Below are 15,327 nucleotides of genomic sequence, written 5' to 3' on the forward strand. Positions count from 1 at the left end.
TATGAGAGACGCCGTAGTGGAGGGCTCCGGAAATTTTGACCACCTGAAGTTCTTTAACGTGCACCGAAATCTGAGCAGCACCTCCATCGGAAATGCAGCCGCTGCAGCCGGAAATCGATCTTACGGCCTGCGGGTCAGCAGCCGAGCACATTAGCTACTTGACCACCGCAGCGGGGCGCGAATGGAACAAGAGTGCAGGTAGGAGTACGAACAAAGACGACAGCAGGTGCAGTAGCCTTTAAAATATTGTAGTAAGCATACAAAGAACGAACATTATCAAAAGAACACTTTTTTTATTTTCAACGCAAAACAAAGAGACTTGTTGAAGGACAACAAAAACAAAACCCGCCAAAACGCTCAAGAAAAAAAGGAGGGGGGCTCCAGATGAACGTCTCGGACGGAGAAGTTCTGAAAAAAAAAATCCTGAAAGGAAGCAGGAAAACATGAAATTAATGCATAGTCAAACTACCCTCTGGCGAAAACGGCGGTGACAAAAATCTTGCCGGCTAAACGCAGTTGGCGATCGACGAATTGTTAATAACACTAAATGCTCAAAGAAAAACATATAGGTCAATCAGCTCCCATCGCAATTTTTACTTCAGATTTTTTTTCTAAGTGCGTTGACGTCCTGATAATAATTCGGCACACGATGCCGTACTACTGGCGAGGTAAAAGGGATCCGAGGAAAGCCTCGCCTTGGTAGCTATCACTCCATTGCGACGAAGTTTCGTCCCAAGATATAGAAATGCCACTTCAATAATAGGCTGATAGACAAGACGTATGCCTGGGTGGATATAGACACACTTAATCAACGACCGCGGCACTGACGCCTTCTGTGGGTGTATCTGGGAATCGAAGAGCTACAGACCCGACCAGTTTCAGAAGAGGTGCGCTGTTGAATGCAAGAACGCTCCCAAATCGTTAAGAAACAATCGGGGAGCGTCAGCTTTATTTTCAAATTACGCTCATTAATCACCGTGCGTGAAGTCAGAAATTTGATATGTGAGGTTTAACATCCAAAACCATCATATGATTATGACAGACGCCGTAGTGGATAGCTCCGGAAATTTCGAGCACCTGGGGTTCTTTTAACGTGCACCCAAATCTGAGCACACGGGCGTACATTTCCGCCTCCATTGGAAATGCAGCCGCCGCCGCCGGGATTCGATCCCGCGACCTGCGGGTCAGCAGCCGAGTACCTTATCCACTAGACCACCACGGTGGGGTAAAGTCAAAAATTTCAAAATGTATTTTTCACGCTTTCGCGACATTAGCTTGATGAAGTTTTCCAATCCTTCATATGCCGGGTCGATGGCGAGACATATTACAATTTTCAATTTTATCGATTAAAAGCTATAATAAACCTAGTAAACACCTTCAGTGTTCATGACGTCGTAGTGCAGAAAAAATAAAGGCAGCGTTTTCATTTCATTCATTTTTTCCCCAACATTTTTTCGCTTAGTAAGCATCGTGTTGTGGACAAAAGTGGCGTTTTCGGGATTGGAAAATTGTACTATACTAATACGGGGGAATAGTGGATCAGGGAATAAGCCGGGGTTACAGGGATATCAGTTAAAATAAGAATAAATGAACATAGACCGGGCACGTAAAGTGCGTAGGCAGGATTAACCACTGGTCAATAACTGGATTCCCAGAGAAGGCAAGCGGATGAGGGAAAGACAAAAGTTAGGTGGGCAGATGAAACCAGAAAAATTTGGGATATCAAGTGGGGAGTATCAAGCACAGGACTGAATTGACCGGCGGAACGTGGGAGAGGCGTTTGTCCTGCAGTGGCCGGCTGATGATGATGATCAATACGGGTAAAAAATCGTAGCGTCCACCAACCTGATCCGGGAACCCGAGGACGACGGTCATACGAAGTACATGGCCGTCTGCAGGTTGTCGAGAACCTTGACGGCCTGCACGTACTGGCTGGTGGTGATCAAGTCGGCCGAGGCGCCGGACGAGTCACTGCTCGAGCTGGAGACGTCAACCTTGCTGATCACGTGGTTCTTGGCGCGGTACGCGGCCAGGTGGGCGTAGTACACCGGAGCCGGGATGCTGACGCTGCGCGAGCAGCGGGCGTACGTGTGGCAGAGGTAGAAGCTGAGCTTCTGCAGGTCGTCCGCCGAGAAGTCGGAGTCGTCCCACACGATGTAGTAGTGGGACGGCTTGCTCGTGCCCTGCGTCGGTGCGTAAAAAAGGAAATGACAAAATTGCCAAAAGACTCTGGGAAAAGTTGGTCGCGTGTCTGCCTGCTGCGATGCAAAGGTCCTCGTCGAGAGACTACAGTCTTCCGTTTGGAGAGATTGCACGTACGAGATATGGGCGCCACCTGGCAGTTATGTCAAGAAACGGAAGTTTCTGTGAAGCGGTAGAGCACTGGCAGAGCTGTGTTATTTTTTTAGCAAAGCGTAATGAATAAAGGAAATAAACGAACTGCTTCATAGTTACGTACTGATGTTGCGCCTCAATCTTGTTACACCTCAACAAAACCAAGATGGCTGGGCATTCAGCAAGTGGGCATGGAAGTATCACAAGAAAAACTAATAAAACGGCGGTAATTGGGAGACTAACCGCACGAGGTACGTTGTAGGGCGTGAACCTGGGGTTCTTTAAAGTAAGCTAAATTGCGTGACCTTGGCCGGGAATCGTTTTGCCCATTATTGTATTGGAGCCTTGGAGTTTGCAGCGCGACACCTTAGAGGCAGCTTAGCTACGACGGAGGGCCTAACCACGACTGTAGCGATTATTGTATACGGAATATCATTTTCTTACTGCGTGGGACTATGCGCACTGATAATCGCGCTCGTATACCTGTATGCCGAAGTGGCTGCACAAGAAGAAATCGAAGTCCAGCGGGTGAGTGACCACGGAGTCGACGGTGGTGCCCGGTGGGACGTTTTTGCACTTGCCGACACCGTCACGGTCGCTGGCGGGCATGAACCGGGTGTGGTGTCGCTTCTGCACGATGATGAAAGTAAGGGCCGGCTCGTAGGTCTCGTTGGGAGACATCTCCTGGCAGGCAAGCCGGATGGCGCTCACCTGTGGTTACGCACAGAGAGGGACGACAGACAGGGCTGTGAATGGCCAACAGAAAGGTGGGAAAATGAGGGTTTGTTTCCCGGGCTAGATGGTTAAAAGACCGAAGTCATTCCGATTACACTGCAGAGCAAACAGCAGCCATATCAATTACAAAGATCAGGCCCTGGCATGACGCCGACGACAGCCGCATCAATTACGAAACGAGGGCATGAGGCCAAACAGGCGTGCAAGAAAGCAAACAGAAGCGCGAGCACCGTGCAGGCGTAAGTATCATGCAGGTGGCAGCCGTATTACGAGTTACACAGTAAATTATGTAATGGGACAGCTGCAGCCATGTCGATTACGATGCGAAAAGTACCAACGAGCATTGTTTCAGGCGGCCACAGCCACGCGCGCTCACCTCCCGGTTGCGGACCTCCATGAACTGTCCCTGGCTCACTCCGTCCCGATAGAAGATGATGCGCTCAGGCTTGTGTTTGGTGGCCCGGTAAAAGGCCTTGAGCAGTTCCTTCATCATGTCCTTCAGGTCTCTGATTATCTCCACCCGAGACGTGGCCGTCGAGTCCTCCATCTGGACCCGAATAGAAGAGTGGAACCTGGATGGGATCGAGTCCAGGCTGCCGACGCAGGCGGCGATGGAGGGGCGGTGCTTGTCCCCGGGCGCCGGGTGAGTGACGTCTGCACCGATAATGATGATGGGCTTCAGGAAGATAGCCGGCTTCTCCTGGGACAGGAGGCTGTTGTTGGTGCCGCCCAGCTTGGCGTTCATCTTCTGGCACAGGTTGGTGACCAGCGCCGGGTTGCACTTCTTGACGACGTTGTTGTCCATGACACACTGGGTGCGCAGGCCGATCTCTGTCTCGGCCACCTGCTTGATCTCGGCGTAGTTCGTGCTCTTGGTCAGGACGATGATGACCATCTCGATGTTGGGGACCTTGCGCTGCTCCTCAAGCAGCGTGGTGCGGATCGGCTTGCGGTTCGTGTCGGACGAGCTGATGTCCACCGGCTGCTCGATGCGCATGCCGAGCTCGTTGCCCGTGCGCACCAGCAACTTGACAAAATTGTCCAGACTGCACAAATAGATGGGGATGTATCCCATAATTGGGCGGTGGCTCAAAGCCTCCTTAGCTAGAGGGCAATTACTTGCCATGATTTCGGCTTCCAGAACAATGAAAAAGTTAGCTAGACTGCACGGATCGATGGGGGATTCATCCCAGGATTGGGCGGCGGGTCACTCCCTTTAGCTAGTGGAAGTTTCCTGCCATAATTTTGGCTACTAGAACAATTAGAGAACTAGCCGAAAATGCCACCCTTGCTTGATTCCTCTTAATATGGTTGTCAGACAGCAGTGGTTTCATTTCAAAACAAGATTCGCGAAAGAATATTTCACATGCCGGAGAAGAGCAATACCATCGGTACAGACAGAGTGCTGCAACACGTCCCCCGGGTCAACTGGGAGTTTTGAAGCGTGCACCGGCTACGAGTGGCAGTGAGAAATCGGCAAAAGCCGACGACATCGTATCTGGCACTTCCGCCGTCAGCAGCACCAAACACTTTTACCACATATACAGTGTTAGTGCCATTCACCACCATTGCATAGTCATGGACTAGCGGGCCTCCAACATGCTATCCTCCACCGAACTTGCATTGAGGTACTGCCCAGCCCTGCTGCGTAGATAATTCTATTTAAATTGACCTAACCGAGTCTTGCAGACGTCTGTGAAGTGCCGTCCTCGCCAGGACTTGAATTACAGATGTGTGTGAAAATTCGCCTTTATAAAAATGGGCCGAATCTGCATGTTAAACTGCAAATGTCGTCAAAGGACGATAGTCATGCACCTGGTAAGAGTGCACAAAACGTTTATTTGATGTTCTGCGCAAGGAAATCAGTGAATGGTATTCTGGAGGCGCTGCGTTAGAGTGCCTCGAGCGTGTAGCGAAGGCGAACAAGCACATCGAGGCACGTTAGAAACGAGGCAGTTATCTTCAAAAACGAAGGCATGCGCGCCCGCGGAGAAATATGCGCGCCAGTCTCGGTGGTTATAAGGTGTAGAACGCAAAGCAACAGGTAGGTGCCTCCATCGTGTCGTCGTAGCAAAGCGTTGGAAACACTCTTTTGAGCATCACATTGCACTGTCAGCACAGCGCGATAAACGCTACAGTCTTTAGAGTGACGTGTGTGCCTCTTCTAGTATAAAGGCAGACATACAAAACATTGACAAGTTGTTATAGCGCCTCAGATATGCGCAATAATTACTTCTTATATGACAATTGCATAACTTTGAACGCTAAAGCTTGAGCAATATTTGTGGACACTGCGTATGTGGTTGGCCGTTTGGTGCCGTTTGAGGTATCATTAAGGGCGCACAAACAGACAATTGTACAGACAGACAGACATTAAAATTTTTCCGTTGGAGGTCCCCAAGAAAGACTATCGTCTTTTAAAAAATGGAACCTTCGATGAGCTAATGTCATCATGACTGGGCAGGCTGAGGGAAGTATGCGGCAGATTTTGAACCACTTCCGTATGCTCGCATTTGCTCGTGAGCTCTTAAGGTAAAGGAAAACTACAAAGAAACCTACCTGTCCCGCTGAGCAAGGCGGCTCAGGTTGAGCAGCGTCCAGCGCGTCAGTGAGGCCGCCTTGAAGAAGTGTTTGCCGCGCAGCTCCCATGTGCCCTCACGAGGCTTGGTCACAGCGTTGTTCTCGAATACCAGGGAAGGCGGCTCGAGCACCCGCCCTTTCAGCTGAGTCGGCTCGGTGCTGATCTTAATGTTGAACTCGCGCAGGCACTGATCGTTACTGCCGACCAGGTCCCGGACGGACTGCCGAATCTCGTTGAAGCGCTTGGCCGGAGGCTGAGCAGTTCGCTTGATCATCTCCGAGGTCTGGTTCTCGTCCAATTTCTTCCGGCAGTGCTGGCCTTCGACGATTTCGCACACCTCGAGGGGCAGGTAGACGGGGTGCGCGAGGTTTCCGACCTGAATGCAGGGCAGGTTCGGATAAACTAGGCGGCCATAGCGGTTCTGGAAATAGTCGGCCACCGAGCAACGGGAGCCGTCCTCCATGTCGAATAACAGCCTCTTGGCGGGCTCCTTGGTGACCCGGACTACCTTATACTTCCGAGGGTAGGGCAGGTGGGTCACCTAATGAGTAGTAATTGAGTACAAGAAACGCAAAAGGGGACCACACCATGTCGCCATGCTGGTTATTTTTGTTTATGGGCTTGAAAACAATCATTGCAAAATCACGCTTTCAAAGAATTTAAACAGAGTCGCTGACGACGTCACGAATGTTGGTCAAATAGCTGGAATTTAGTGGCGTCAAGTTGCCATTACATAGCTAGACCTTGCTCTACAGCATTTTCACCGACATCTGCCTACAACAAAATCTTAAGTCTTTTTTTTAAATGCCGTAACAACTGTAGATTCTGCATACTGCCACTGGAAAAAGCAAAGCTCGTAGGTACCATTTCTACATATTGTAAAAGCATATTCGTAGGATATCCCAGTTCTTCTGAGGCTTTGGATATTCATCTATACCCATTCATCGATAACCATTGGTCATTATGCTTCTGTTATTTACACATCTACTCGATATCTACCTCGAAAAGGGGAGAAAACACGACAGTGGGGTCAAACTCTCCTTGACCACCCACAAGCTCCATTAATACAGCGGTGTACTCACCTTGATACGCAGACCCTTCAGTTCCTTGTTGAGCCGAACATTCTGAAAGTCCCGGAGGTCGCGGAAGTCGGCCGCGGTCATCTCGCGGCGTCCGTTGCTCAAGATCTTGCACATGAACGATATGACCGGTTGCGGCTCGTAGAACGCGGTGGCCGACATGTCCACGTTCAGCATGGGCTTCCACTGAGCCGGTCGCACGCTGGTGTAGTAGCCGAACCACACTTCGCGACCGCCCCCCAGAGAGTGCGCCTGATTCGGAAGCGGCGGCTTGAAGAAGGACCGGCCGACGGGAGTCAATCTGATGGAAGGGCCGTGACGCAGGACAATGTCGACAGCTTGCAGGACCTCCTGCAGGGCGGTGTTGACCTTGTTCTCGAAGACGGCGTGCAGGGCGTCCAGGTTCACGGTGGCCGCGTACTGGATCTTGACGACAAACTTCTGCACCCTCTGGTCTTCCTCGAGCTCTACCGCGAAGGTCCGCTCGCGGAACTTGAGCTCCCGACGCGTGTACAGGTTCTTTCGGCCGTCAAATGCCGGCACGCAGTTCTTCAAGTCTAGGTGGTACTTCTTGACTAGCTGTTCGATGACAAGTCTATTGATCTTTGTGCTAATGCAGCGGTACTTGCGCTTCTCGGGTATCTTCGCCTCTTTGTTGTTCTCGGAGAAGATCTCCACGTCATAGTGATACACGTTGCCCGCCGGAATCTCGACGGAAAAGTGGTTGGCCATGAGCTGGATGGGGCGGCCGAGCTTTCCCTGGGCGGGTCGACGCGGGAAGTGGGACGGTAGTGTCTTCTGGATCTCCTGCGGGATCGTCAGACGACGGGAGCGACGGAAGTTTGTAGTGACCGGCATGCATACGATTACTTTGCAAATAAGCGAGCAGTGCACGTGGTCGCCGACAGGATATTCTCGTGGGGGGTGCAATCCAGTCAGCATATCAGATGGTGGAGGGGATCTTGCGTGAGGGCAAGTGCTGGGTGAGGCTTGTGGGGGTGCTGACATCCCCCCCCTGTAAAGTTTTCTGCGCCGCGTGGCGCACGTGTCTCGCCCCAAGGCTTTATTTTGGTGGTGATCACCGCCGGGCGATAGATGGCTTTGTGTTCGCTTTGAGTAGCACTGTTGGTAGAGTGGTAGCGCCGGCGGTGGCCCCTGGCGGAAGGCAGGCCTTGGTGGTGGGCGAGAGTTGAGCGAGCCTCTTCTGCGCGTGGCGGCTGCCGCCAATGGTTGTCTGTAGTGTAGGTCCCCGGTGCTCGGCAATGCGGGCTTCGCGCCGGGGTCCCACGTGGAAAGTCAGGCGTTGGCGATGCCACCTTGGGTATGTGTTAGTGTGTGTTTATCATGTTATTGTGTGTTTAGTGTGTCACGGCGTTATGTTGTTTGTATGGTAGCGTGTTAATCAAAATTGATGTATATTCGGCGGACGATATTGACACGTGCGGTTCTTTTGGTTTACGAAGAAAGCCGCTATCACTTTCTGTTAAGCGCAACGCAGGCCGCGTTTATCTTGTATGCCACTCTGGAACGCGTTATGACGCGTGTATAAAAGACTGACACGTGCGGTTCTTTTGGTTTACGAAGGAAGCCGCTATCACTTTCTGTTAATCGCAACGCAGGCCGCGTTTATCTTGTATGCCACTCTGGAACGCGTTACGACGCGTGTATAAAAAGCCGGCGCAGTGCGCCACTGGGGGGTCTTTTTTTTCCGTCGGCCGACGACTGTTCACGCCGCTGTTTCTGGGCACAAGTTCGCCCAATAAACAGTTCGCCTGACACCGCCCTGACTCCTGCGTGCTTCCCCTCAAGTGCTGCGTGTATCACAACCTCGTGACATCTGGTGGAGGTGCTTCTCGGTCCATGTACCGTACGCCCCCGTCCAGCCGTGAGCGAAGCCCAAGCCGCCAAGAGGACGACGCCGACCCGGTCGTTCGAGTGAGCCGAAGACAACAAGGACTACCGCCCGAATACCTGCCGCTCCCCGACAAGGACAAGAAAACACAGGCTGCTACGAAGCCGGCATCCACGATGACGGAAGCAAGGTCTTCGGCAACCGTGGTCGTCAACCAGCCCAAAGAGCCGCCTACCTTCCGCGGATCGACCTACGAAGACCCGGAAAGCTGGCTTGACATTTACGACCACGTCGCAGCCCTCAATAAGTGGGACCCGGACGACAAGCTGCGTCATGTGTATTTTTACCTGGAAGACGCCGCAAGGACTTGGTTCGAGAACCACGAGTCAACGCTTCGAACCTGGGACGACTTTCGCGTTGCTTTCCTGCGCACCTTTGCAAGCGTCGTGCGGAAGGAAAGAGCCGCATCACTGCTTGAAACTCGGGTGCAGCTCCCCAACGAAAACGTAACGATCTTCACGGAGGAGATGACGCGACTTTTCCGCCACGCCGACGCCGACATGTCTGAGGACAAGAAGGTTCGCCTGCTTATGCGAGGAGTGAAGCAGGAGCTCTTCGCCGGACTGATCAGAAACCCGCCAAAGACGGTACAAGAGTTCCTCTCCGAGGCTACTACCATCGAGAAGACTCTTGAAATGCCGACCAGCCAATACGATCGGCGCATGTCGCCAGACGTCGCAGAAGTCCGAGGACTCTGCCCCGACGACCTGCGCGAGACCATACGCGCTATTGTTCGTGAAGAACTGCGCCGCATGTTGCCATCGTCTCAGCCCCAAGTCTCCTCTCTCGAAGACGTAGTCCGCGAGGAACTACAGCGCTCACTGAGTGTTCCTGAACGGCCACAGCCCCAACCGGAGGCGATGACCTACGCCGTTACTGCACGACGACCTGTCGCCGCTCCTCGCCAACACCAGGACCCAACGTCTCCGCAGTTTCGTCGCCAGCCACCGCCACCACCCCTGACGCCTTCCCGCTCGCCAGTAATCCAGCGCTCGCCGAGGAAAACTGACGTTTGGCGCACCCCGAACCACCGCCCACTATGCTACCACTGCGGCGAAGCCGGGCACACTTACCGCTACTGCCAGTACTGTGAGATGGGACTGCGTGGCTTCGACGTGAACGCGCCGCGTCCGCGCCCAGGTGAGTGACCTCGTGACATCGCCGACTACATCGCCGGATCGCAGTGGCAACAACGACGACCATCCCGTTCACCTTCGCCTGGCCGCTACGTCTCCCCGGATCGCCGCCAGTACACCGGCCCTAACCGGGGCCGATCCCCAAGCCCCTACCCGGGAAACTAAAGGCAGCAACCGATGGAGGTGTGGTTGCTGCACGACGCAATGCCGAAGATCCTCCTCCGCCGCCACCGCCGCTGCCGATGACGACGACCACGATGCACGAACTTTCCCGACGTAGTCGCAGTACGCCGCCTGAGCAGAGTCTTTACGACAAAGCCTCGCCGCCGACGCGACATAGCAGCACCGGACCAAGCCGACGCAGCCGTGATCCGACGCCCCGACCTAACCGGAACGCCAGACGACGAACCACTGACCTCGACGTGATCATCGACGGCCACAGCGTCACCGCCCTAGTCGATACCGGCGCCGACTACTCTATCATCAGTGGTCTCTTCGCCGCTAAGCTCAAGAAGGTAAAGACTGCATGGGAAGGATCGGATATCCGAACAGCAGGGGGCCACCTTATAACACCGACTGAAACCTGCACGGCAAGAGTCACGATTCACAGCCAGACGTATTCTGTGAATATTGTGGTCCTGCAGGAATGCTCGCGAGACGTCATTTTAGGCATGAATTTCCTGGACCAGCAAGGCGCAGTCATCGACCTAAGATCCAGGTCAATCACGCTGTCCACGGATAATGCAACGGCGTCAGACTGCAACGTCGCTCACAATGCCTTGAATGTGACAGAAGAGCAGGTAACCATCCCGCCACTGTCGAGCGTCATCATTTCCGTCGGCACCAAAGCGTCTACCAATTTACAAGGTGTCATCGAAGGCGACCAGCACCTGCTCCTAAACCGTCAGATGTGCGTCGCAAGAGGCATAGCCAAGCTTTATAACGGCGAAGCCAAGGTAATGGTGACGAACTTCAGCATCGAATATAGGCACTTGAATAGGGGCACGACGGTAGCACATCTAAGCGAATTTGTGGAAGCGAGCAATGCCTTCGCCCTCACTGATTCTCAGGGAGCCGCAACGTCGACAGCAGTGTCCGCGCCCGCCTTCGACGTCAATCAAAGCCTTTCCAGGCAGCAACAAAAGGAGCTCAAAGCCTTACTCCACCAATACAAGGACTGCTTCTCGTCGTCGTCGAGGCTTCGTCAGACCCCTCTCGCGAAACATCGCGTCATAACCGACGAATATGCCCGTCCGCTCCGTCAGAGCCCCTACCGAGTTTCTGCACGGGAACGCGAGGCCATCAAACAACAAGTCGACGAAATGCTGCGTGACGACATCATTCAGCCGTCTACGAGTCCGTGGGCATCACCCGTGGTGTTGGTGAAGAAGAAGGACGGAACCTTACGTTTTTGCGTCGATTATCGTCGCCTGAACAAGATCACAAAGAAAGACGTGTATCCCCTCCCACGGATAGACGATGCTCTGGACAGACTCTACAACGCCAAGTATTTTTCGTCGATGGATCTCAAAACCGGCTACTGGCAAATCGAAGTAGACGAGAGAGACCGACAGAAGACTGCCTTTATAACACCAGACGGCCTATTCGAGTTTAAGGTCATGCCCTTTGGTCTTTGCTCGGCGCCTGCGACGTTCCAACGGGTTATGGACACAGTACTCGCAGGCTTGAACTGGCAGACTTGCCTCGTCTACTTGGACGACGTAGTCGTATTTTCTTCCAACTTCGACGAGCACCTCCGGCGCCTTGAAGCTGTTCTTCGGGTAATCAAAGCTTCGGGACTTACCCTGAAGCCAGAAAAGTGCCGCTTCGCCTACGAGGAACTATTGTTCCTTGGCCACGTTATCAGCAAGTCGGGAGTGCTCCCTGATCCACAGAAAACAGCTGCGATCGCCGACTTTCCTGCACCCACCGACAAGAAAGCAGTACGCCCCCAGGCAGCACAGAAGGTTGGCCCAATATTGGGGATAGATCGGCATTGCCTGGCCCATTAACGGCCCAGTTTTCACAACGTACCGCCAAGATTGGCTATGCCAGCCAAATAGAACGGCGACGTTGGACCAGCGTTGACAACGTACCCCCAATATTGGTTCTGCCAGCCGAATAGAACGGCTATGTTGGACCAGCATTAACAACATTCCGCCAATGATGGCTGTGCCAGTCTATTAGATTGGTTATATTGGGCCAGCTTTCAGAACTTTCCGCCCATATAGGCTGTGCCGGCCTATAGAACGGACACATCGGGCCAGGTTGTACAAGTAGCAGCCAATATGGGCGGAGCCATCCAATAAGACCGGCATTATTGGCCCGCCCTTTGAACGTTATTGCCGGCGTCAGCTGAAAAGTCAACATCACGATGTCATAATATTAGAATATGAGCCAATTTCTGCGTGTGCTGCTTTTTGGCGCTGTTCTGGCCCCAATTCACGTGCCGATTTTTCAAGTTAGAGAGAGCTCGAGTAATATATGTGCCAGGCACAATATTAGAACTATCTTTTCGTCATTAAACCATGCCCTGCCGCGGCGGTCTAGTGGCTAAGGTACTCGGCTGCTGACCCACAGGTCGCGGGTTCGAATCCCGGCTGCAGCGGCTGCATTTCCGGTGGAGGCGGAAATGTTGTAGGCCCGTGTGCTCAGATTTAGGTGCACGTTAAAGAACCCCAGGTGGTCGAAATTTCCGGAGCCCTCCACTACGGCCTCTCTCATAATCATATGGCGGTTTTGGGACGTTAAACCCCACATATCAATCAATCATTAAACCATGCACAGCTCGTTGAAATGCATAATCGTTGGTTGAAGTTGTGCAAGGTAGACTTTTTAGGTGAGAAAAAATTACCGATCAAGTTTCTCTGTCAGACGTGACGTCCGATGCGGTGCTATTCGTACGTATAACGAAGCTGCTGCGGATACCGCTGTCTTACGCGTGCATGCAGACGTCGAATATCTAACGCAAATCTTATCGTATCATGTGTCGGGCTAGCTATCTACGCGACCTATTCGAATCTGTTTTGCGTTCACAGCACAGTACGGTTAACGGCACTTGCTGCTGCTTGACGTGTGGGAAGAGCGGGGATCGTCAGTTGCGTTATGGTGACTGAATCATACAACATATGCAGTTGCCGTGATCTAACACACAGACGCGCGTGCGCACGCACGCACGCGCTATATTCATGCAACGACCACACGAATTCCCAACAACATCGCAGCGAACGGTTGGTAAGGTGTTGCGGAGTGTGTGGGCGTTGTAGGGCACCCTGTCGGTGCCCAGCTCGTTGCGAACGCGAATTTCGGCGTGGAACGCATCTTTTTTATGTACTTTTTTTACGTGTGCCCAAAACGGTAGGCTGCGCGATACGAGAAGTACGACACACACAAAAAGAAGAAACGTGAATGCATAGGGCAAATTGTTAATAACAAAAAAAAACAAAACACGCACGCTCACGCCACTGCAGCGGCGTGAGCGTGCGTGCTTTCTTTTTGTTATTAACGAAGCACATGTACTTCCATAAAACATGACAGCCAAGAATGATGAAGTATTCATTTACATACAAATTACTATGAGTTGCTGCAACTCACGCAAACGAACATAATTTTCTTCCTTGGATATTGATCGAGTGCCTTGGAATTATGCTATGTGAATTTGACACATCAACAGTGCATTATGATTCCCACCATAAGGGGCCACAATCTTGGCAAGTAATAGAAGTACTCTTCCCACCTGATGTGCACCTAACGTAAAGAGGCCTGGTTTCTCAAGTTAGCAATATATATTATATATATATAAATATATATATATATATATATATATATATATATAACCACTGGAAAAATATACCAAGTGTAACCAGAAAAAGGTGCACCTGCAGTTTTAAAGTTTAAAAGAAGCAATGACATGCCAACCATCAAAAATAGAACGCCCGAGAAAGGAGCATAAATCAGTATTACAGCAGCTAAAAGCCTGCTAACAGCTGAAGGTAGTCATGCTGCTCTTCCATTCAAGTATAGTGTACACTGAGAAAAGATACTGAAGATACACCATCAGCAAATGACAAAAGCAATACAGACAGAGCTTTCTCTTATAATACAAAAAGTCTTTAGCTGAGGAGGCAAATAAGTCATTGGCACACAATAAGTGCACAAAAAAAAAGCTGTCGCACGAGGCTGTCAGCGCTTAGACAACACAGGCAAAAATACATTAGACTGAAGAAGGGAAAACCCATAGCAAAAGTTACCATACTCCTGAGTTCTTGCTTTGCGTGCAAATGAAGCTAGCGTGAAGTTGAACACTAGATTAAAGCGCCACAATCAAAATCTGGAAGTCAATGCTTTAGGAATAATACAAAGTACTGAAGAAGCATGCAAAGAGCATTCCTGTGAAGGCAAATATAAAAAAAGACTGAAAGCTCTGTGGCCCTGAACAAGACAACACCACAACCAATCGAAGAGCCGTTCGGACACACCAGCAGTTCTGGCCAACACTAAAAAGTCACAAAAACATACCTTTAATGCCTTTTTTACAAGAGAACTTCAAAAGAAATGTGCATACACCAATGCCAGAAGTATCGATGGAAGCTATTACTCATATTCAGCTCTTCATTGAAACACTGACAGAAGATACTTGTACCTGGATGCTTAATTACTTTGGTACAACTCAAGAGCGTCGACGCCAAGTGGCAAAAAAATTATGACGGAAGACTACAATGTGATCAAATGCACACGTCAACCACCAACCAAGGTCCTATGCTAGAGTGAATATCGCAAAAAGTCTTGAACGCCTAATGTCACTGGCTCATACTCAGCGTTCTCAATCAAAATCTTGACCTCCCACACAGCATATTATTTCAACAACTTGCCACCTCTCACCATGTCATGAAACAAGCTGGAGTATACACAAACCCTCCACACCGTTAGGTAGTTAGATAGCTCCACTAGTGCTTCACTCTCGGAACACATAGACCAGGGCCGTAACTAGACGGGTAGTGAGGAGGTTCTGAGCCCCTGAAGTATTTTCATGCTCTGACTTTTCGTCAACAATAGCTTAATCTGGGCAAGTTGGTTCATCGTGGTTGTGTTCTAGTAACAGTGAGAGGAAGAGACAAAAAGGACAGGAAAGAGCGCTGACTGCCAACTAAATTTTATTGAAGGTACTACGCCCACTTTTTTACAGAGTACAAGAACAGTGCTCATGCACAACGACACATGTGAGACCATGATAATATAGTCTTAACTGAGAAAAGAATACTCTCTCTCCGAATGGATGAGTGAAGGTATACTGATGCACTGATCCATGTCCTTCCTGACAGGAAAATGCTTTCACAGTCTCTCTTTCATTTCTTGTTCTTGCTTTTTTCAAAAACAGTGTTTTATGAAACATAGAACTGCACTTACATTCTTTACAGTGTATGGCCATGCGACTACCATAGCCATTCTTAACATTTTAAGCATGCTGTCTTGCTCAAACATTGGGGCATTGCCCAGTTTGTCATATGTTTACGTTTCCACGTGTCAATAGTATCTCATACACAACATTAT

The 15,327-nt window shown here is 50.9% G+C and overlaps 1 protein-coding gene across 1 annotated transcript in view; it reads right to left on the reverse strand.

The window, feature by feature from the left end:
• Positions 1 to 311: 311 nt before the first annotated feature.
• The window catches only part of LOC119176592 (protein argonaute-4), a 60,634-nt gene continuing 45,618 nt past the window's right edge, over positions 312 to 15,327 (reverse strand). The window contains exons 3-8 of the mRNA XM_037427948.2: positions 6,733 to 7,536; positions 5,629 to 6,191; positions 3,446 to 4,115; positions 2,818 to 3,045; positions 1,846 to 2,183; positions 312 to 423 (exon numbers count right to left, since the gene is read on the reverse strand). Of these exons, the coding sequence (XP_037283845.2) occupies positions 1,872 to 2,183; positions 2,818 to 3,045; positions 3,446 to 4,115; positions 5,629 to 6,191; positions 6,733 to 7,536 (2,577 nt within the window). The 3' untranslated portion in view covers positions 312 to 423; positions 1,846 to 1,871. The remainder of the gene's footprint in view (positions 424 to 1,845; positions 2,184 to 2,817; positions 3,046 to 3,445; positions 4,116 to 5,628; positions 6,192 to 6,732; positions 7,537 to 15,327) is intronic.

The sequence above is a fragment of the Rhipicephalus microplus genome, chromosome X (assembly GCF_043290135.1).
Source record: "Rhipicephalus microplus isolate Deutch F79 chromosome X, USDA_Rmic, whole genome shotgun sequence".
In the NCBI taxonomy this organism is placed as follows: domain Eukaryota; kingdom Metazoa; phylum Arthropoda; class Arachnida; order Ixodida; family Ixodidae; genus Rhipicephalus; species Rhipicephalus microplus.